The 22,559-nt window shown below is 39.0% G+C and overlaps 4 protein-coding genes, 1 long non-coding RNA gene and 3 pseudogenes across 13 annotated transcripts; 4 read left to right on the forward strand and 4 right to left on the reverse strand.

The window, feature by feature from the left end:
* Window positions 1-622: 622 nt before the first annotated feature.
* Window positions 623-3,312, forward strand: LOC147949404 (protein NUCLEAR FUSION DEFECTIVE 4-like). The gene is made up of 3 exons (XM_087512176.1): window positions 623-1,174; window positions 1,587-2,524; window positions 2,600-3,312. Exons 1-3 carry the CDS (start codon window positions 836-838, stop codon window positions 3,066-3,068), a joined length of 1,746 nt encoding a protein of 581 aa, XP_087368302.1. The 5' UTR covers window positions 623-835; the 3' UTR covers window positions 3,069-3,312.
* Window positions 677-5,715, reverse strand: LOC104719440 (uncharacterized). 6 transcript variants are annotated; one of them, XR_015564004.1, is made up of 10 exons: window positions 5,392-5,706; window positions 4,685-5,111; window positions 4,538-4,591; window positions 4,369-4,462; window positions 4,119-4,241; window positions 3,864-4,030; window positions 3,695-3,764; window positions 3,490-3,588; window positions 3,131-3,415; window positions 677-3,046 (listed from the first exon to the last, which is right to left on the reverse strand). XR_015564004.1 is itself a non-coding variant. In XM_087459144.1 (9 exons), the coding sequence occupies exons 2-9, from the start codon at window positions 4,951-4,953 to the stop codon at window positions 3,338-3,340; spliced, it is 885 nt and encodes a 294-aa protein (XP_087315270.1). In that variant the 5' UTR covers window positions 4,954-5,111; window positions 5,392-5,715; the 3' UTR covers window positions 677-3,337. The 6 variants fall into 6 exon arrangements, 3 of the variants coding, with proteins under 3 accessions (XP_087315270.1, XP_087321151.1, XP_087324041.1); XR_015561493.1 differs by lacking the exon at window positions 5,392-5,706 and having other exon boundaries at window positions 4,369-4,393; window positions 4,685-5,066; XM_087459144.1 differs by having other exon boundaries at window positions 677-3,415; window positions 4,369-4,393; window positions 5,392-5,715.
* LOC104719441 (sulfite oxidase) lies at window positions 5,192-7,929 on the forward strand. The gene is made up of 12 exons (XM_010437379.3): window positions 5,192-5,326; window positions 5,437-5,552; window positions 5,655-5,717; window positions 5,823-5,859; window positions 5,943-6,024; window positions 6,149-6,267; window positions 6,355-6,450; window positions 6,572-6,682; window positions 6,775-6,876; window positions 7,190-7,237; window positions 7,329-7,544; window positions 7,628-7,929. The coding sequence occupies exons 1-12, from the start codon at window positions 5,252-5,254 to the stop codon at window positions 7,742-7,744; spliced, it is 1,182 nt and encodes a 393-aa protein (XP_010435681.1). The 5' UTR covers window positions 5,192-5,251; the 3' UTR covers window positions 7,745-7,929.
* A 927-nt stretch (window positions 7,930-8,856) lies between these two features.
* Window positions 8,857-10,748, forward strand: LOC104720538 (cytochrome P450 94B3 pseudogene; annotated as a pseudogene). Its single transcript, XR_015595021.1, has one exon. The product of XR_015595021.1 is annotated as a cytochrome P450 94B3 pseudogene (transcript).
* Window positions 10,749-11,985: 1,237 nt separating this feature from the next.
* LOC104719439 (hypothetical protein At1g04090 pseudogene) lies at window positions 11,986-13,877 on the reverse strand (annotated as a pseudogene).
* Window positions 13,878-14,339: 462 nt separating this feature from the next.
* On the reverse strand, window positions 14,340-16,324 carry LOC104719438 (hypothetical protein At1g04090 pseudogene; annotated as a pseudogene). Its single transcript, XR_015573164.1, has one exon. The product of XR_015573164.1 is annotated as a hypothetical protein At1g04090 pseudogene (transcript).
* A 1,181-nt stretch (window positions 16,325-17,505) lies between these two features.
* LOC104719437 (uncharacterized) lies at window positions 17,506-18,584 on the forward strand. Its single transcript, XR_756603.2, has 3 exons — window positions 17,506-17,594; window positions 17,695-17,998; window positions 18,236-18,584. It is a non-coding gene; the product is annotated as an uncharacterized LOC104719437 (long non-coding RNA).
* A 471-nt stretch (window positions 18,585-19,055) lies between these two features.
* LOC104719436 (uncharacterized protein At3g27210) lies at window positions 19,056-21,310 on the reverse strand. Of its 2 annotated transcripts, none has more exons than XM_010437373.3 (3): window positions 20,650-21,310; window positions 19,739-19,822; window positions 19,056-19,615 (listed from the first exon to the last, which is right to left on the reverse strand). In XM_010437373.3, the coding sequence occupies exons 1-3, from the start codon at window positions 20,828-20,830 to the stop codon at window positions 19,221-19,223; spliced, it is 660 nt and encodes a 219-aa protein (XP_010435675.2). In that variant the 5' UTR covers window positions 20,831-21,310; the 3' UTR covers window positions 19,056-19,220. The 2 variants fall into 2 exon arrangements, with proteins under 2 accessions (XP_010435675.2, XP_010435676.2); XM_010437374.3 differs by having other exon boundaries at window positions 20,646-21,212.
* Between the last annotated feature and the right edge of the window lie 1,249 nt (window positions 21,311-22,559).

Consider the following 22,559-nt stretch of genomic DNA (forward strand, 5'->3'; position numbering starts at 1 on the left):
TGTTTATTTGTTTAAAATGAATTGAATGTAGAATTTATTCAAACCAAAGATTAACTGTTTTACATTAATAACTGTGGCATTAGAACTGAAGACCGAAAAGTTTTCTCTTGCTTCTTGGGTGAAGGGCGTCCTTGTTGATATTGGTTTTCTATATATCTGGATCGATCGATCTCACTTGTTAAGTGTTTTTTTTGTTGTCCTTCTAATATTATACTACAGTATGTATTTTCATATTTATATTGATTAAACACAACTTGTACTGTAAGACTTTTGTTCTTATATTGTCCGATAAAATTCATGAAAAAGAAATACAGAAAAGGATTCCTCCACAGTGACTATTATTCTTCGCTAATCCCCCTAAAAGTTGACGTCCATACTGAATTTAGATATATAGGTGAGTGAGATTTCTTATAAAGAAACCATCAAGTAGATAGATATTATGACCATTCCGGTGTGGACAAGGGCAAGTTGAATCCTTTTTTTTTTTAAATGATGTCAGTGTTTAGTTATTACTATATTCTATATTTGTCCGCTAGTATACACATAATCAGTTTGAGTTTCTATTTTTACTTTTTTGGGGTCCGAAAGTATAATAAATTAAGGATAATCAAACCTTTAAACTGTAGTGGCAACTTAAAAAAAAACACTCTATTTACTACTACTACTACTTGATTAATTTGTGACAAAAAGATTAAGATCTCTTCTTAATACGTAGTAGTATCAACAACAACAACAACAACAACAACAGAGAGTATAATAATAAATAAATAAAAATAAAAAAGGAAGAAGAAGAAGAAGAAGAAGAGGAGAGACGCAAAAAAAACACATCAAGAAGATGGCGAGGACGACACGAGAAAGAGTGATATCGTTCATCAACAATAGATGGCTAGTGTTTGTGGTGGCCATGTGGATTCAGTCCTGCGCTGGCATCGGTTACTTGTTCGGCAGCATATCCCCTGTCATCAAGAGCTCCCTCAACTACAACCAGAAACAGCTCTCCAGGCTCGGCGTCGCCAAAGATCTCGGCGATAGTGTCGGCTTCCTCGCCGCTTCTCTCTCCGAGTTCTTGCCTCTCTGGGCCGCTCTTCTCGTCGGCTCTCTCCAGAACCTTGTCGGCTATGGCTGGGTTTGGCTTATCGTCACCGGTCGAGCTCCCCTTCTTCCCTTGTGGGCTGTGAGTTTCCTTCCCACATTAATTATATTCTCCACCCTTCTCTCTCTCTCTCTATATATATATACTAAAGTTTGATTTTTCAATCATCCATCATTCATGTCTTGTCTGTTTCGAGTCTCCCTCATCAAACTCAAACTCTGCTTCTTTTAAGGTTGTTGTTTTGCTTACCATAAATGATATGGCTGTCAAATCACAAAATCCGAGAGATTTTTGTCTTTTCAAAACACCTTCTCTGTTCTCTTCTGTTATGAATATATTTTTGATATATCGATTCAAAAGTCCTAATCAAACTTTCTGGTCATCAAGTTTGTCAGTAGGAATGGATCCACTTAATCTGTAGCTAAGCTGCTCGAGGTTCCTTTCACTAGCAATTCACCCACATATATAATCTGAATCTTTATCATCTTTTCAGATGTGTATCCTCATTTTTGTTGGCAACAACGGAGAAACCTACTTCAACACGGCTACTTTAGTCTCTGGTGTTCAGAACTTTCCCAAAAGCCGTGGTCCTGTGGTCGGTATCCTCAAGGGGTTTGCTGGCCTGGGCGGTGCCATCCTCTCCCAGGTATACACAATGATCCACTCCTCTGACCGTGCATCACTCATCTTCATGGTTGCTGTTGCCCCTTCAGTTGTTGTTATCCCTCTCATGTTCTTCATCAGACCCGTCGGTGGTCACAGGCAGATCCGTTCTTCCGATGCCACCAGCTTCACCATCATCTATTCCGTCTGCATTATCCTTGCTGCCTATCTCATGGCAGTGATGCTTGTCGAAGATTTCATTGATCTTAGCCATTCAATCATCACTGCTTTCACCATTGTCTTGTTTGCTATTCTTCTTGTACCCATCTTTATACCAATTGCGACGAGTTGCTTCACAACATCAACCGACCCTTGTGACACGCTCGAAGAACCTCTCGTTCAGCAAGGCCAGGATCCCGGACAGTCAACCCCTGACCGTGGTCCTGAGCTTATATTGAGTGAGGTGGAAGACGAGAAACCGAAAGAAGTAGACCTGCTTCCTGCTTTGGAGAGACATAAGAGAATTGCTCAGTTGCAAGCAAAGCTGGTGCAGGCAGCTGCAGAGGGTGCTGTTCGGGTCAAGAGACGGAGGGGACCTCACAGAGGCGAGGAGTTTACTTTAACTCAAGCACTCGTGAAAGCTGATTTCTGGCTCATATTCTTCTCCCTCTTGCTCGGATCTGGTTCGGGTCTAACAGTAATAGATAACCTCGGGCAGATGAGTCAGTCTCTCGGGTACGATAACACTCACGTTTTTGTGTCCATGATTAGCATTTGGAACTTCCTTGGACGCATTGGTGGCGGCTATTTCTCCGAACTCATCGGCAGGTATTGTACTTCCCCGATAAGAAAGACAATGACATTTGGCTGGGGAAATTGATTTTGGTTCGGAATGATTTGCAGGGACTATGCCTACCCAAGACCTGTTGCCATAGCAGTGGCTCAGCTTGTAATGTCAGTAGGACACATCTTCTTTGCATACGGATGGCCTGGAGCTATGCATATCGGCACATTATTGATTGGACTCGGATATGGTGCTCACTGGGCCATCGTCCCAGCCACTGCCTCTGAGCTCTTTGGCCTAAAGAAGTTTGGAGCTTTATACAATTTTCTGACGCTTGCCAACCCGGCTGGGTCCTTGGTCTTTTCGGGTCTGATTGCAAGTTCCATTTATGACCGCGAAGCAGAGAATCAAGCTCACGGGTCCATGTTCAATCCTGACCACGTCCTGAGATGCCAAGGTTCCATCTGTTACTTCTTGACGTCACTCATAATGTCTGGATTCTGCCTCATTGCAGCCGCCTTGAGTATGATTCTTGTGCAACGTACCAAATTGGTTTACACAAATCTCTACGGCAAAACCCGCAGCTGATTTTAAGATACCATATTACGAATTCGACCAAGAAAAAAAGGCTTGGTTCTTTGATTTCATACCTATGATTGTGTTCATCATCTTATTCTTTGGCTTGGTCGTCGACTTCCACATGCATGTGTATTTGTTTATGCAACAAATTTTTTTGCCCGGTGTTTGCGTATGGATTTTGTGATTCACATTTGTAATAACTGTATTCATATTCTTCAGCTACAAGGTGTCTTATGTGTAAATGTCAAACAAAGACCTAATCTGTGTCTGTCTCTGTTTTAAGTGCCAGAAGCGATAAGATCATGGCGCAGGGGAGGCTCGTCATCCTCAACAACCATCCATGGCAATATAGGTCCCTGTGGAAACCAAACACGCAGACACGTTAAGGTCCTTTGATAGATGAAGCACAGAGTATAAGATAATCTGTTACCTTCCCTTCCCGTATGACCTTGGGATATGGTCCTGTCATATCCACGATAGTGGATGGTTCAGCAACTCGTACACCTCCATCAACCAAAAAATCTAGACCCTGTAAAAGGAAACCGAAACAGAGAGTAGAGCAACCAAAAGAGCTAGATTCTCTACTCGCTGGGACTGAGTGAGAGAGTTATATATATATATATAAATATATATACCTCTGGTCCATAAATGTCACCGATTGCGGTTGGATCAATCATCCATTCATTTTCTTTTGGCCCTTTCACACTGTCATTATTATATACCACGCCATAGATTACAACTCTATACACAAAAACGTTTAAGGAGAGTCCACTGTAAAGATGAAATATAAAGAAGAAAGAAAACCTAGTGCAAATCAGTGGGGCATCCATCTCCTGGAGGATAGCTTGGCAGAGAGCATCATCAGATATGCGGACACCCACGTTTTTCCTTGAAGCATATTTCACGTTAGTGGTGCCAAACCCAACACACTGTTTGGGTAGTTCTTTGCTTGCAGTCAAGATAAAGGTGTACTGTTAAAACATATGCAAAAGAGCAGTCGTCAACCATCAGAAAAGAAAAAGCAGAAGAGATGAGAGGGGAAAAGGGTCGTCGTCTCACAGGTCCAGGTAGGCATTGCTTGACAGCTCGGAAAACGTTAGCATGACCATGACCATCACCACGAGGAAAACCCATGGTAAAAGTGTCTATGTCCCGTAAGGAGCGGCATAAGATGCTAAGTGGCTGCATTATGATAAAAGTTGAGTTCCCATGGGGGGGGGGAAGCAAAAGAAGAAGAATCAGCCATATGGAATCCCAAATCATTCATTCAGAAAAAAAATGAAAAAGGTCCCATGTGTGTAAGTGTAACCTTGGATGATTCAATCTTTTTGATCCTAAGAAGGAAAGAAAGACACACACACACACACACGGGGGTTTATGAGTCAGGTACAAGGACATGATTCCTGAATCGAATTATACAAAGACGACAAGAATGAATTGAATTGAATTGAAGGATGGGATTCACACAAGATGCTAACCTTCGGAGACGCTCAACAGCGGAATGGTTTTTACAATCGCAAACAATGGCATATCTAGAGAGAAGGAAGGAAGATGAAGCCGATGTGAGAGAGAGAGAGGTAAGAAGAAAGAAGAAAGAAGAGTATTGACTATTGAGAGGAGCATACACAGTATCAGTGGGAATAACACCAACAGCTCCTTGTTTGAGAAGGTCAATCACAGGTTGGAGTTTCCAGGCATCCACACCACAAGGATCGACCTCAATGTACACCAATTCCCCCTCCTTTGTGAAGCGAGGAGTGGAGTATTTGAGACGCTTAGGGCTTCTCTTGGCCGCCAACGCCACCATGTGCCTCCGTGGAGCGAAAGAGGCCATTCTCTGAAGCGTTGAGAGACGACGCCGGTTGGTTATCGGGGAAGGAAGACGCATCGCCATGTCGCCGCCGCCGTCGTCGTCGTCATATCAGCTTCTTTTTTTTTGCTTCCTTTTTGGGCTCAATTTGGAATTTGGGAACTATAGTAGCCTCACAACAACAACAAACAAACAAACAAAAAGACGGGGGACGCACACCTCGGAAACGACGCCGTTGCAATCTGCACCACAAAAAGAGTAGATTAGATAATACAGAAATTGTAAAATCGAAACGGCGTCGTTGTCGTCGTTAGAGAAAGCACCAAAACAACACCCAATCTTCCTTCTCTCATTGGAAGAAAACCTCGACGGCGACGAAAGAATGCCTGGGATCCGAGGTCCGGCCGAGTACTCGCAGGAGCCACATCGTCACCCTTCTCTCAAGGTCAACGCCAAGGCAAGCTTCTTCTTCTTCTCTTTGATCCAGTGTTTAGTTAGAATAGAATCAACCACTTTACTTACCTGCTGCTGCAATTATTATCTAATTTTGGTTGGGGGTTGATCCAGGAACCTTTCAACGCTGAGCCTCCCCGCTCCGCCTTAGTCTCATCTTATGTCACTCCCGTCGACCTTTTCTACAAGCGAAATCATGGCCCCATCCCCATCGTTGATCACCTTGACAGGTCTCTCTCTCTCTCTCTCACTCTCTCCTTGTCCTTCATTTTTTTTAATTTCAATTTCAGTTTCTTCCGCTAATTTCTGCTATTTCTTTTGCCCAAAAGCAGCTACTCTGTCACTCTTACTGGGTTGATCCAGAACCCCAGGAAACTCTTTATCAAAGACATCAGGTCCTCCCTTCTTTTTTTTTATACAGTATATAGATATGCTTCTTTTTGAGATACATATAATATACACTTAAACTGCTGTACCAACCACTGTTTCTCAATTCGCAGGTCCCTCCCAAAGTACAATGTTACTGCTACTCTACAGGTTTATCATTCATTCTTCTTATTTAGTTTCTCTCTTTCGTTTTTCCCCAACACCAATTAAAATTAGCATCATCATCAATGCAGTGTGCCGGTAACAGAAGGACTGCCATGAGCAAAGTTAGGAATGTTAGAGGGGTTGGATGGGATGTTTCTGCTATTGGCAACGGTTCCTCCTCCTCCTCTTTCCTTTTTTCTTTCCCCCCCCCCCCCCCCCCCCCTTCCCATTTCCTTCAGCTTTTAATACAAAATTAAACTTGGAATATCAAAGAATCTGCCTTTCCTTTCTTCAGCTGTCTGGGGTGGGGCGAAATTGGCCGATGTTCTTGAGCTTGTTGGGATAGCTAACCTCACTGGTTCAACCGATTTAGGAGGCAGACATGTTGAGTTTGTTAGTGTTGATCGCTGTAAGGTATATATATTCTGACTTTCTTTTTATGTTTTGTTACGCATTCATTGCTTCACATGATTCAGTCTCTGCTCGTTTTTATACCTCTAGGAGGAGAACGGGGCCCCTTATAAGGCGTCAATCCCTCTTAGTCAAGCCACTAATCCTGAAGCCGATGTTTTACTCGCTTATGAAATGAATGGAGAGGTTTGATGATATCTTTTTCATTACTTCTCAACATATATTAGTCCCATTTGTGTTTCAATCATTACTTGGTACTCAGATATGTGTTTGTTTCTTGGCAAAAAAAATTGTTTCTTCTGCCAAGACCCTGAACAGGGATCACGGATTTCCGCTAAGGGTGGTTGTCCCTGGTGTGATTGGTGCTCGTTCTGTCAAATGGCTTGATTCCATCAATGTCATCGCTGAAGAATGCCAGGTCTCTATATAAGTTTTTTGCTTGTACCCATGTTTTAAGCAATCAGAAACGGTTCTAACATTGTAAAAGACTTGGATCAATATGTGGTGTAGGGATTTTTCATGCAGAAAGATTACAATATGTTCCCACCCTCTGTCAATTGGGATAATATCGACTGGTCCTCAAGGAGGCCGCAAATGGATTTCCCTGTTCAGGTAAATACAAGTTTACCCTCTTTCTTACAGAATACTTGACTTTGTAACGATGTTTCTCCTTTTTTATATGCACTGTTAAATTTGGATCTTCCAATTTCCTTGCGAAGTTCATAATCCTCTATTCATCCATGAATAACAACAGTTGATGATGGATTTCTTTCATATTGAATCGACTGATCAATGATTATTATACTGAATTTTTTTACTTGTTTGGACCAGTTGGCTTATGGTTTTTATCAGATAGTAGAATTTAAATTGGAACATTAGGGTTCTCATGAGTCTTGGCCCCATATGTGTTTTATTTGTTTAACAGAGTGCAATTTGCTCTGTGGAGGACGTGCAGATGGTGAAGCCTGGAAAGGTTTTTTTTTTCTTTTTCAAGCCAATTTCACTACCCCGTCTGATCAGACCATTGGAAAGCAATATCTAATTCCATTATTCAACTTTTGCAGGTTAGCATCAAAGGGTACGCAGTTTCAGGAGGTGGACGCGGGATAGAGCGAGTGGACATATCCCTCGATGGAGGCAAAAACTGGGTGGAAGCTTCTAGAACGCAAAAACCAGAAATGCATTACATCTCTGAACACAACTCCAGCGACAAATGGGCATGGGTGTTGTTTGAAGCCACCATTGATGTTTCGCAGACTACGGAGGTCATCGCCAAAGCGGTAAAGCCACAACATTTTTGCTCGGTTGACAGTATTTTTTTTTGTTATAACCAGAATTGATAGAAAACTGTGGAAATGGGCAGGTCGATTCGGCCGCAAACGTTCAACCGGAAAATGTGGAGTCGGTGTGGAACCTAAGAGGGGTTCTCAACACTTCGTGGCACCGTGTCCTTCTCCGTCTTGGCCACTCAAACTTGTAGACCAAGTTACCAGCAGACGATGTGAATTCTCTCTTTTACCCGTTCTTTCAAACTAAAAAGTTAAAAACTTCCTTAATTTTTTACCTTTTCAAGTTAAAACTTCCTTAAATATGCCTTGTGGATTTGTGAGAACAAATTTGGGGTTTAGTTAAATAAAATGAGAAAACCCATCTGTTGTCATGTCACATGTGGGGTGAAGTATATATTACAGTATGCATATCCAGTATTATTTATACATGTATTCATGAAATCATATGGCTCAGCGCATTTCTCAATAATTTATCACCATCGATTGCTTCACGTTCCAGCTTGTTTAGTCCTGGTTGTTTGATCTTAATTTTCTAACTAATCACGTCAGTTATAGCATCTCGAGAAGACAAGATTGGCTTCTTATCAGTGATATTTTATGTGTTAGCTGCTCCTTGTGATCCAATTGTGTGGCCATACCTACATCTACATATAGCCTTTTTGAAGTTTGATTTTTCGCTCCCAACACCTAATTAACCAGAAACTTACTAACTAACCCGTTAGATTCCATGTTTAATAATACTGGAGAAATAAGTAGTGGATGATCTAATGTCACATCTCATAACCTATTTTATTAATTGCACTGACGACAAGTCTCTTTTTTTCCGACTATATGCTCTATGCAGAATATTTAATTTGTATGCTCCTTCTCTGGATCATATTTTATTTAAAGTTATATTTTGCATGTGTCACAAATTATATTCGTACCGCAATTTTCGGGTTAATCTCAAATTTAAGAAAACTGAATTATAAAAGATACACACACTTGTCGAATATCCAACGTAATGTTTGTTACAGCCTAAATGATTTTATATCATCATTCGATGGAATGGAAGATTTTTATACTTTTATAAGTGTGTAGAAGATTGAAGAAACAGAATGATTGATTAATAAAAAAAAAAAAAAAAAAAGAGGAGAAATTGGGGTAAAAAATAATGGAAGTCCACTGTAGGTTAAAACTAAATTATGTAAAAGAAAAAGTAATTAACTAGTAAAAATTAAATTATTGACGAGAAAGTCTTTAAGAAAAAGAAAAAGAAAAGAGAAGAAGAGAGTATTATACTACTCCTTAGTGGGGATGGGGATGGGATCCATGAAAATAAACGAGGGATGAATTTAAGCTCGTGCGTCAAATCTATATTGACCATTTCCTCCACTTCCATTAGCTTTGAAGCTGATCAGGATCAAACAACATGGAAGCTTCACCAACTCTTCTTCTTCTTCTTCTTCTTCTAGTAATTGTGCTTTATTTGATTGTCTCAACTGGAAAATATCATTGGCGCAACACTAGTGTACCGAAAACGTATCCGGTAATCGGATGCATAATTTCATTCTATAGCAACCGAAACCGGTTACTGGATTGGTACACGGAGCTCTTAAACGAATCCCTAAGTGGGACAGTAGTCATTCGCCGCTTAGCTGCCAGGAGAACCGTGGTGACGGCGAACCCCTCCAACGTCGAGTATATCCTCAAAACAAACTTCGACAACTATCCCAAAGGCAAACCCTTTACGGATATTCTCGGCGATTTTCTCGGCAACGGCATTTTCAACGTCGACGGAAACCTCTGGTTGAGGCAGCGGAGACTTGCTACTCACGATTTCACCCCCAAGTCTCTGAGATATTACGTCACCGTTTTGAGGAACGAGGTCGACCACGAGCTCTTACCGTTTCTAGACGCTGCTGCTGCGGGAGGCTCAAAACAACAACAAGTACCCTTTGATCTCCACGAGCTTCTCCGTAGATTCTTTTTCAATGTTGTTTGCATCGTTTTCCTCGGGATCGATGATGATCGATGCTGCTTAGACCCGTCCTCGCCGGTTTCTGACTTCGACCGAGCGTTCCAGACAGCTTCTGCCGTTAGCGCTGGACGCGGTTCCGCACCGCTCTCTTTCGTTTGGAAGTTGAAGAGACTGGTCGGGTTCGGATCTGAGAAGGAGCTCAGAAACGCTGTCCGAGAAGTTCATCGCTGCGTCGATGACATCATTCGAGAGAAGAAGAGGAAGACCACCACCAACCACGAATACGATTTTCTCTCGCGGTTGATCGCCGCAGGAGAAAGCGACGAGACTGTCAGAGATATGGTCATCAGTATTGTGATGGCGGGGAGGGACACCACATCTGCGGTCACCACGCGGCTGTTCTGGTTCATCACCACCGGTCGCATGAAGGAAACCGAGCACGATCTGGTTAATGAAATCCGATCGGTTAAGGAGTTAACCGGAGGGGGTTTGGGTTTCGATTACGGAACACTCAAGAAACTGAGTTTGTTGAAAGCGTGTTTGTGTGAAGTGATGCGGTTGTATCCTCCGGTGCCGTGGGACTCCAAACACGCTTTATCCGATGACAGGCTACCAGACGGTACGGAGGTGCGTGCCGGAGACCGGGTAACGTATTTTCCATATGGTATGGGGAGAATGGAGGAGCTTTGGGGTGAAGATTGGGATGACTTCAAACCAAACCGGTGGCTCGTTGATAATAAAACCTGCAGACTTGTTTTGAAGAAGGTGAATCCGTTTATGTTTCCGGTTTTTCAAGCCGGCCCAAGGGTTTGTCTCGGGGAAGAGATGGCATACGTGCAGATGAAATATGTTGTCGCTTCCATACTTGACCGGTTTGTGATTGAACCGATCCCTGCTGATAAACCGGTTTTTGTGCCAATGCTCACTGCTCACATGGCTGGTGGGATGCAAGTCCGCGTTCGTCGGAGGGATCCTTCTCGTTGATAATTTGCATTTCTCTAAACAACAATAGAAGAAACAAAGTCAATGGGTCATGGGGTTTTTTACATTCAAAGAAATTGTAATTTAAACGTCTCTACGATCCCAAATCTATTTTCTGCTTTGGGTAAACCAACCCACTTTCTTTAAGTCATACTAAATGTCGTCTACTTAATGACCCATCTGCATTTTTATCATCTGATGGATGACTACATTAAAATGCATCAGGAGACTAAACACTCCTTGGTGTTTTCCTATTCCATAATAATAATACGTATGTTATTATTTAACAAAACTAGATCGAGCCAATCCGAAGTCGGGCACGTAGGAATCTAGAACAAAGTCACATGAAAAAAGTCAAATACTAATCTTTCTTCCGTTTTGTCGCATATTATGCACGAGTTACATATCAAAGTTAACTGATCTTCACGTACAGCAATAACTTAAAGTTAACTGAAAATTAAGGAAAACGAAGTTGATCTCTTGATTAGTGACTTGCAGTAAAAGTAACCAACTCTCATGAATTTCTTGGCCCATTGTACCCGCCTGCTGGTGCTGGCTTCCGATCCGGTTCAAGAAGTAACGCGCGTATCGCAACATCTTCCACCCTGCAAGCGAATTCTCAGTGAGTGTAAGACAAGTGTTCCCTGATAGCTTGATCTTGTGTTTAAGTTGAATTGGAGGCGGAGGTGATAGGATCAAATGCTACTCTTGGCATTTTCACACACACACAAAAAAAAAGAGTTCTAAATATCTATCTAAGGGCATCTCCATTGGTAAGTTTTTTAACAAGTTTGCTAGAATATTATAATCACCAAAAATACAAATTTACTTACTAAAAAACTTTTTAAAGATTTTGTAAAATTTATCCCTTCAATGGTAAGTTTCTTAACAAGTTTCTTAGAATTACATTTAAAAAAAAAAACAAAACTTGTTTTACAAGCAAAACATCATAGAAAAAAGTATCTCTTCTGTTTGTGAGTGGGATCATCCTCCTAATGTGAATGAGAAGAGCATTGTTTGCCTTCTCTTGGGACATAAACGAACCTGCATGCATATAGATGTGGACTTATATATAAATCCATCGGGGAGATGTTAATAAACTTCTTCCGATTAGAAACTAACAAAGACAAGGAGAAACTGAAACAAAAACATAACACAAACTCAAAGAAGAACTCAAACTAAACTCAAACTGAAACAAGAACATAACACAAACTAAAACAAGAACATATTCATTCAAGAACATAACACAAACTCAATATCTCTGTCAAAAATTCTTTGGTACAGAAGCATGGGTACCATTATGTCTATATTCCAAAGTTATGTTTGGACACATTGGTTTACAATTATTGTTTTGTAAAAAGTTCAGCCACAAGATATTGCATGCAAATTTGTATCATCGTTTTTATTATGTATTGATTTTTTTGTATCCTTAAAGAAATTAAAGTTTATACATATAGTATAGATTAATGTAAGAATTCACAATAATAAATATGTCAATTAATGAGTTTAGCTATAGATGGGATCTTGTTACAAATATATGTCGATTTAGTGATGACAAAGCAAAATATACATTAATTAATTAAGAATATTGTTCATCGCCGGTCCAAGTAACCTTGCTTTTGGGACCAGTTGGACCATCTTGACCAAGCACTTCTTTAGGAAATTTTCTTATGAGTTTCCGTAAACCCGCCCGATAAAAAACGGCAAAATCTTAGCGATATAGTGACGAATATTGTCTATGGTGTAATGGACTCGAGGTCCCCATTTCCTCAGATAGTTCAGCCATGGTGGCTCATGAACCACGCCAGGTCCTGCAATCACCTCATTCCCAACACCTGCGTCCAAGAACTTGTCGCTTCTTGACATGTCGTTTCTTATCCCGCTCTTGTACTTGCCTTGCAACACGAGCCCAGGCTTTGGGAACACTGCGTGACCATGAAGAGACGAATATACTACTGGCTTGTTTCCACCTTGGAACTCTAGATCGCATGCCTCCACTAGCGTTCCTCCACTGTGTTTAGAAAAGTAAACTCTCCATAACTCACCGTTGAAGTTGCTTATGCGCAATGTAACATGTTCCCAGTCTCCAACATGCTCGCCAATCTTTCCTAGAGATAGGCTCTTGATGAACAAAAATTTCAAATGTGCATTTCCGTTGAACGGATAGAATAGCCAGACAACAATATCTGTGAAAGTAGCTCCAAACATTGGTTTGATGTGTAGATACGCCTTAGCGCTCCCTAAATCTCCTCTCTTAACCTTTTCTTTCTCGACTAGGTAATCTAACCAGAATAATTCATCGTTGGAACCGCCTTGTGGAAGGTTTGAACCGTTTGAATGCACTGGAACAGGGTTGAATTCGTTTCCTTTCTGGTATAGTAAAGCACCGTTGGTGAAGACCCAATTTACAGACGAAGGAAGGTACTCTTCTTTTGGGTGTAAGTATATCCAAGGAGAATACGTTTGAAACAAAAGTCTAGTTTGGTTTTTGCTTGGCATGCTAGACAAGTCAAATCTTGTATTTTTCAAGCAGTATAGAGGAGGACCTGGAAAGTTAAGTTGTTTGAAACTGAATGTCCCTGTGTACACACCTGTTGCTGCTGTTCCTCTCTTGGCTGGTCTCAAACTAGAAATGGTCATTTCTTTTATCCTCCATACCCATGTATCGGCTTCACTCTGTTCTGTAAGATCCGTACGAACACAGCTTATAGAATCCTGTCCTAAAGAGGGCTTCAGAGGAGAAGTAGTGACGTATAGACCAACCGCTTGATACCCATTAGGACATAGGGGCTGCCAAAAATATGCAGGCCCGTCTTGTTTGATACTCAATGATATAGTATTTCCAACTTCAGTGTAATCGAGTGGAGGTCTTAAATTACTTCCGGAAACATCTCTTGCACAAGAATCCAACCGAAAAGCTGACGGTTGTTGGGTTGTGCATAGAAGCCAAGTTTGAAGAAATTACCAGGAAGAGTGATCGGTTCGAAGATGCTGACTCCCATGTTAGCTGGTCCTCCTTCATATGTTCTCCATACCCTGCATGTTGTTGAGTCTGAAATGGAGAGTTGAGCAACCTCAAGACCTCCCAAGTCAATGCTTCTTTTGCCAAAGTTCCCATCATCGGAAGGGATACTAGGCAAAGGAGTAGGAAACATAAAGGTCGTTTTCACAGGTAAACCATAAGACCATGGTGGATGTAGTAATGAATCTACAGCGTTGGTCGTCAAAACGTTAATTCCAGTTTCAGCCCTTGACAATTGCTTAACAAATAGAACAAAATAAAACAACAGAGATTTGAAGTGGGTTTCAACCAAGAATTGCATTTTCTTTGACTAGTTAATCGCAATATTAGACATTTTTAAGATTAGGAGCGTTCAACTTTGAATCCCTTCACTTTAAAAAAAAAAAAAACAAATTAAAAAAAAAACAATTATGCAAAATACCAACAAATTAATGATCTTAGAAATCATATGATATTTCCATATGTTAAGATAAAGAATCCATGATTAACCAAGAAACTTAGAAAAACAAATATACAAATGGATATACATATATTTCTACCAGAACAATGAAACCATAGATACCAAGAGATTCTGAATTTGATTTAATTTGTTTCTCAATTAAGTAACTATTGTACATCAGATTTTTAATTAATTTAAACCAATCAATTTAAATCAATCACAGGAAATATAAGAATGGGAAAAAATATCCATATAATAAATATATTTCAATTTTTACAAGATTTTGGATATTAACAACTCTTGCCATAATGGTTGAAAAATCATGTTTTGGAAAGAACAAAAAAAGGCAAAACAAATTAAGGTAACAACTGATTGATTAAGCAATTGAAAAAAAAATTTGTGTATATCATATAATCAATAGATACTAGTACAATTATAGACACGAATGAATAAAATTAAGATTTTATTAGATTAGTCTCTCTCTCACTCATCAGCGGTCCAAGACCTTTTGACTTTGGGACCAGTGGGGCCATCTTCTTGAAACAATTCACGAGGGATTTGGTTAATAAATTTTCTGAATTTGGCACGAAAGAATCCAGGCAATGTCTTGGCGATACCGTCGAATGTCTTTTGAATATCATGTTGAACAAATGGTCCCCATTTCCTAAAATAGTTGAGCCACGGTGGCTCCACCATCCCCGGTCCTGCAACCATCTCATATGCAGCTCCTGCGTCGAAGAATTTGTCACTTCTTGCCATGTCGTTCCTTAAACCGTTCCCGCCTTCGCCCTGCAACACCATTCCTGGTCTTGAGAACATTGCGTGGCCGTGAAGCGACGAGTAGCTCACTGGTTTGTTTCCACCTTGGAACTCTAGATCGCATGCCTCCACTAGCGTTCCCGCACTGTGCTCCGACAAGTATGCGCGCCATAACTCGCCGTTGAAGTTGCTGATGCGCAGCGTAACATGTTCCCAGTCTCCAATATGCTCGCCTATATCCCCCAGCCACAGGCTCTTGACGAATAAAAACTTAAGGCGGGCATTGCCGTTGAAAGGATAGAATATCCACACGACTATGTCAGTGAAAGTGCCTCCAAACATTGGTTTGATGTGCAGATACACCTTCGTGTTTCCCAAGTCTCCCCTCTTCACCCTTTCCTTTGCGTCCTTATCCGCCGGATAATCCAACCAGAACAAACCATCGTCCGAACCGCCTTGCGGAAGGTTTGAACCGTCCGGTTTTATTGGGACGGGGTTTGATTCGTTCCCTTTCTGGAATAAAAGGGCACCATTTGAGAAAAACCACTCGACAGAGGAAGGGAGGAAATCTTCATCCGGATGCAAATACACCCACGGTGAATACGTTTTAAACAGTAGGCTAGTTTGATCTTTGCTTGGCATGCTAGACAAGCCAAATCTTGTATTATTCAAGCAGAAGAGAGGAGGTGGAGGTGGAGAGAAGTTTGGCCGCTGGCAACTGAATGTCCCTGTGTACACGCCCGTTGCTTCTGTTCCTCTGTTGGCCGGTCTCATGCTAGAAATGGTCAGTTCTTCTGTCCCCCAAACCCATGTATCGGCTTCACTCTTTTCTGTAAGATCGGATCGAACGCAGCTTATAGATTCTTGACTTAAAGATGGCTCCAGAGGAGAAGTAGTGACATATAGACCAACCGCTTGGTACTCTTTGGGACATAGGGGCTGCCAAAAGTACGCAGGACCGTCTTGCTTGATAATCATTGATGTAGTGTTCATGACAGCAATGTAGCCAACGGGTGGCCTCAAGCTATCTCCAGACACGTCTCTTGCAGCAAGAACCCAGCCGAAAAGCTGACGGTTGTTGGGTTGGGCATAGAAGCCAAGCGTGAAGAAGCTGGGAGGAAGGTTGATAGGTTGATAGATAGTGAGCCCCATGCCCTCGTACGTCCTCCATACTTGCTTTGATGTTGAGGTTGAGATGGAGACTTGGATCACCTCGAGACCTCCCAGATCTATCCTTCCTTTCCCAAAATCACTCTTATCCGAAGGGATTACAGGTAAAGCAGATGGAAACTTGAAGGCTGTGTCCACAGGTAAGCTTGTATCCAAAAGAAATGGATCCGTAGATCTGCTCTCATCTGTGGAATTCAAAACGGAGTTGGCTCGAACTTGGATCCAACACACATGGCTAAGGCAAAGGCTAACAAATAAAATAATAAGAAATGGGAAAAGTTGAAAGCCTTTTCCAATAGATGATTGCATTCTACTTTCTTTAGTTAATTGAAGAAATAGAGACTGCCCCAATTATAATCTTTTAGCTATGCCAAACCCATCGTCAACCTCTCTTCTCTATTATAGTAGTACCTTTTTAGTCAAAAATAAGAAAGTCTTTGTATTTGGGCAGGTTAAATGCAGTCAGATATATTTATAGATATCCTTCTCCTTTGAATTTACAGTTTTTTTTTTTTTGGGAAAATCCATTTATAGCACCAAATTATATAACTTCAGCATAATGGGAAGGGGTTTGACTAGTGTTTATACTTACTATATTAATTGAGAATTACAAATATAAAATTAATCTTATAAAGTGTGATAAATTACATCTGTGATGTCATTGGTCTTAAGACAAATGTTTAACTTTTCAGTAATGATAAATATGTAATTTAAATATTATACTAATAAAATCTTTGAAATAATTATTAGTTTTGGGTTTGAGTCCCAGTTTTGGGATTTAAAAATAAGATTTTATATTTAAGTATACAATATGATTATTTTTATTTTTAATACCAATATTTCGAAGATTATGTTAATATTTTAAATTATGATTATCTAATCATCTTTCTTTAAAATAATTATTCTTTTCCAAAAAAATATATTTTATCTCACTAATTAATTATGCACCAAAATTACTAATTATTTTTTTAAAAAAATTGTAAATTAATCAGAATTTTAAAACTAAGATTATATTTTCAATATACAATATGATTATTTTTAATAACTATATTTGGAAGATTTTGTTAAGATTTTAAATTATGATTCACTTATCTAGTCTTTATTTTATTTCATTTACAAACTGTTTTGAATTATCAGATTAATACATATGATTAATAAATATGTAAATTTTTCTGTATATGTTGTAATTTGAATTTTTTAAAACAAAGATATATTTCTAACAAATTCTCGAAATGGGCATTTTCATAAATACCCATTTTTGTATGTCACTTGTCAAAATTATCTCTTTATGTTGTCTATTTTTAAAATACACATTTTTAATATACAAAATAACTAAATTCTAAATCCTAAACCCAAATATTAAACTCTATCCCCTTAAAACTATACCCTAAATGTAAAATAGAGAATTAAAACCTAAAAAAATTACAAAAATTAATTATATATATTTTAGTTATGTAAAAAATAGCAAAAATGAAAATGTTCAAAAAAAATGTATATTTTTGAAAATGATTATCTCAAAAAGGGTATTTCTAACAAATTATCAAAAAGTGTATTTCTATCTAAATTTATGCGGTTGATATATTAATAAATTTTATTTGCTCACAATTACATTATTATAATTACTACTTTAAAATATTTCACAAAAAGTGATGATGCAAATACAACCAACCAACAATACATATCAAAGTGTCAAACAAATTAAAATACAAGGTAATTCATCTTCTTTTCTCATTCTTAAATCATTGAACCTCTCAATTTTGTTTGAGAATGTTTATAGAGTCTTGTTTGTTTCTTCGATTTGCTTTGGTAGAGAAATTGAACGAAAATGGAATCTAACGAGGAAGAAGCCAAAATAGCAATGGATATGGCTGAGAAGAAACTTTCGGATAATGATTACAATGGAGCGAAGATATGCGTTGACAAGGCTAAGAATTTGTATCTAAACCTTGATGGTTTGAAGTTAACTCCGTTATGAGATTCATTTCTCCTTCTTCTATGTTGATGATTCTCGGTTCCTATCTCAGTTTGATCGATGAATGGAATTGTACATCTGTGGGAACTGAGTTAACAATGCTAGGAGGATTTTGTTGAATAAATAAACGCTTATAACTGAGGTCTCTGACTATAGATAGATCGAATCATGCTATTTTGCTCTGTTTCCTTTTGATTATTCACACATATATATATATATATATATATATATATATATATATGATGTGTGCTTGGTTGTGATTAATTTGCTAGTTGTTCTGCTTAGTAATCATACGTCAATAGTCATGTATTTGAGTTTGAATGATCGGTTGTATGAGTTTCATGTACACAGTTCTTCTGTTATTGAAACTTGTTTGCAGCACCCAGGAATATTAGGAGGACCAAAGAATGAAGCATCAACTGTAATTTCTCCAAAGCAATATTATAAGAGAAGATTCAGAAAGGCAATGACTACTTACTTCCTCATGGTCCCTGATCAATGGTCTCCGCTTACTGTCGTTGCTAATGACTCCAGATCTGATCAACCTGAAGAAACCTCTCAAGCCTGTACGCAAGCAGAGTGATATAAGGAATCATCATATTGTAAAGTGTGTTTTGGGTCTTGTATAGATTTTGGTATTAGGGAAGACAAAGAAGGAGAGAAGAAGTAGACATATACTTGCATACATGTAATTGTAATAGTTTAGTATCAACCAAGTTTATGATCAACCATTGGACCCATGAAATTTCAAAGTTTCTTAATGAATTTCTTAATATAACATTTTTCAAAATTTATAACAAAAAAAAAATCTTAAGCAACTTTGTTAATGACCAACCAATAGAGATGATCGTAAATACAATAGAAGTATAGAACTAAAAGAAACGCTAAACATCTTCAACTAAATGATGATGCAAGCTCTCGATCTATAGGCAGATATAAATGTATGATATGACATAAACTATTTTTGGTCATACCATGGCATGGCTGTATCACATTGCATTACTTCCGCCAGACACACATAACACTTGATTGTCTAAAACCCCAACGACTTGTACACATTTGGATTCGATTACTCCCAATAAAGAAAATTTTCACACTAAAAGGCACTTGGACGAATTAACGTCGGAGGTTCCGCCTCTCTCTTTGTTGATCATTTGCAAAATGAAATAATCTTATGAAAAAAATAAGGAAAATGCAACTGTCATAACTCATAAGCTAGCATTATGAGCTGAAAAAAGAACATTATATTGTTCGATCCTTTGGAAAAAACAAGAATAAAAGACAAATTAAGGAACATATTCTGTATAAAATGTATAGTAATTTAATATTTAAGTTTTTTGTTCTTCTTCTTTTGTTTTGTCGTTTTAGCGTTGGACGTCAATGGGGGCATGAGTCATCATATTCCGTCGGCGATCAGTGAAGCTACTACAGGAAACCAAACGCGGAACGCAGCCACCGTGAGCAGCGGATCTCACCCTCTTGAGCTTTTGTTGTCTTTCTTTGTTGTTATTATAAGGAGTGGCCGGGGCAGAAGATCTAACCGGTGTTCTTAGCCAGAGACAGGCTCTTGATTTGCCTTCCGCCACGTAATCGTCTTCCTCTTCATCCTCGTCTTGCGTCTCTTTGAAGAGTTCGAGGAGTCTCTTTTTGTTATCGATTGGATCAGACTGTTCTTCTTCATTGGTTTTCTCCTCTCCTTGAGGAGTTTGGTCGCAGAATTTGTGATGGACCGGTGTTGTTCCTCGCGACGGCGTAAATTCTGCCCGCGGTAACTCAAATTAACCTTTTCCTTGTAATTTTTTTTTTTTTTTTTAAAAATATATTATTATATAAAAAAAAGTTAGATGTAAAAGAGAAAAGAAAGAAAAAAAAACGTACGTACCACCATCGACGCTCATGAAATCATCTTCACAGTCCGAATCAAGCCACCCCCTTGAATCGAAAAATATCATCTCCTCTTTATCACCTTAAGAAATCATCCAAATCATCATCGATCGTTATTTCATAAAATAATTAATAAATAAATGTACCACAAAATAATAAAGAGAGGGTGATAATTTTAATTAAATATGGTAGGTTTTGTGTGAATGTACCGAATTATTTGCACACCTAAATACACGGTCGTAAATTTCTAGGAGTACATCTATTCTTATACATAAAAAGAGAGTATGCGATTAATAAATAACATGAAGATATAATCAATCTATGGAAGTTGCAAGTTGAAGACTTGAAATGTGGTCCATCATCACAAATCTCTCGCAAACTGTCTGTGCCTTGAAGACACTCTTAACCTCTATCGTACGTTTCAGCGTTGTCCATGTGCTGCTAAATGCTACTAGCTAGTAATAGATAGACCCGGTTGCACATTTACCTATGTTTTTTTTTTTTTGTTAAAAAAGACTGCTGAACAATCAGACCAAACACATTTACCCATGTTTAAAATTATATGATCACCATCGTCATATACAAGTCATGATGACAATTTTATCAAATAATGGTCACTTGATGTATAAGTATTATACGACTTTTATACTTCATATGACTAATACTAGTATATATTTGTGCCTAGCTGGGTCTAAAAAAGCAAATGACTTTACATTTGTCGGCACTAAAGCAACCAATCGATTACAGCCATTAACAAAATTAATTTATATAAATATATTCGTAAATTATTGTTTATAGTCTAAAGATAAAACAAAAAAATAAAATAATACTTATTATGGAAGAAAAAAAAAGCGGATCATGATGAAGAACTAAAGAAAACGCAAAGAATGAGGGATCATATATACCAACCAGGAGGAGGGGAATCAAGACGAGCGGAATGAATGGGAGGAGGGTTGACGTTGATGGTGGTGGTGGGGGAAGAGATGACGTCAGTAGTGAGGGGGGAGATGAAAGCGGCAAGCTTAACGACGGAATCAGAGGCGGCGGAGGGGCTCTTGTGGTGAGAAGAGGAGGAGACACAGGAACCCATATCTGAAGAGGATTAGTCACGAGAGAGAGGCTTAGATCAATGATGTGGTTTTAGGAGAGAGAGAGAGAGAGAGAGAGAGGGAAAGATGGGTTTAGAGAATCTTAAAGGCATAGAGAGAGATAGAGAGGGAGACAGAGATAGAGAGAGATGGAAGACGAAGAAGCAAAGAGAGAGAGAGAGAGAGAGAGAGAGAGAGAGAGTAGAGTAGAGTAGAGAAATGGAGGAGGGCGAGGGGACTTCAAAGTGAAGTAAATGGGAAGACGAAAAGGAGCAGTTTCCGATTTGGTAAGAGTCTTTAATTAATTGTGCCCCTCCCCTCCCCCACGTCCCGTGTGTATTCATTCATATTTATAGGTTTATGGGCTCTTATTAATATATTGGTCTTCGTCTTCCTAAATAACCCTCTCATTCTGTGGCCTCCCCCTTTCTTTCTTTCTATTATTCTTTTTTTTTTATATACTACTACTACTACTACTATGTAGCACTATACTATGTGGCTATGTGCATATATAAATCTTCTTATTTTCCTGATTTATTATCATATAGATTTTTGTTTGACTCATTCTTACATTTTGTTGTTGTTGTCGTCGTCCATGCTCTCTCAAGTGTATATGTCGCAATCACATCTAGTTGAGAAAAAATATGTAGATTTTTCCGGTTCTGATCAATAAGTTCAATTCATCAACTTTTTTTTTTCATAATAAAGGGACACCTAATCATGATTGATGACCCCAAAATAAATTCCATAATGAAATAAGTAAAGGAAGAAAAGAAAAGTCATTACATTAGAAAAAAAAAATGATTGGGCCAACTGCATGGTTTGGGTGGTATAAAAATGGCTCAGTTCATTAAGGATCCATCAAACTTCAAAAAGATCGACACAAAATTTATTAATATGGCCCAGTTCTCCACAAATTTTATTAAAGAGATTTTTTAAAGCAGGAATTAGTTAATTAATGACGATAAAGCCACGTCAACATAAAAGCTGATGCCACATCATCACGCTGGGGGAAGCCCGTCTGGGGTAGGTTTGACGGTATTTTATAAAGGGAAGATCGATGTCTGTCGCCGCCGTCGATGCTCATGTTGTCTGTCTCCGGAGTCCGGACTTATTATGGCTTTCACCTGATCGACTTCTCAACTTTATTTCTTTTGCTTTGCTCCTCATCTGAGTGCATCTGGTTTCACTTTCCTCCACGTACCTCGGAGGTGGCGTAAGGTTATACTACTAGCTCTTTTACAATTAAACTCATTTCCTCATCTTTATTGATTTTTTTTTTTTTTTTTTTTTTTACTTTAATTGCTTATTTCAGAGAACTGTCAGACTTAGATTAAGTCTAAGTCTGCTGGGATGAGACCAGGTGTGTCATGTGTGGCTCTACAGCCTGGGAACATCTGTTGAACTAGTCTATCCTTCTGTTATGACTTTGATCAGGGTTGCAGGGATAACTCCCGTTCTAATGGCTCTTGTGATGACTGTGGCACCTGGAGTTCATGCCTAAGCCTAACTAACATGATATGGACAAGGTTCTTAACTCTATTATTTTAACTCTGGAGATCTAACACCATTTCGTATACCCACCACCCAATTCATTCTAAATGTAAGATATAAAAAACCTATCTAAATCTTTGGCTAATAGTTTTTTGTATTTTCCCCTTTATTTATTTACTTACACAGAGAAGGTGCACGTGATGGCGGTGCTGAGACGACGTTGTCTATTTTCATCTC

This window comes from Camelina sativa, chromosome 1, assembly GCF_030686135.1.
Source record: "Camelina sativa cultivar CO46 ecotype springtype chromosome 1, ASM3068613v1".
Classification (NCBI taxonomy): Eukaryota; Viridiplantae; Streptophyta; class Magnoliopsida; order Brassicales; family Brassicaceae; genus Camelina; species Camelina sativa.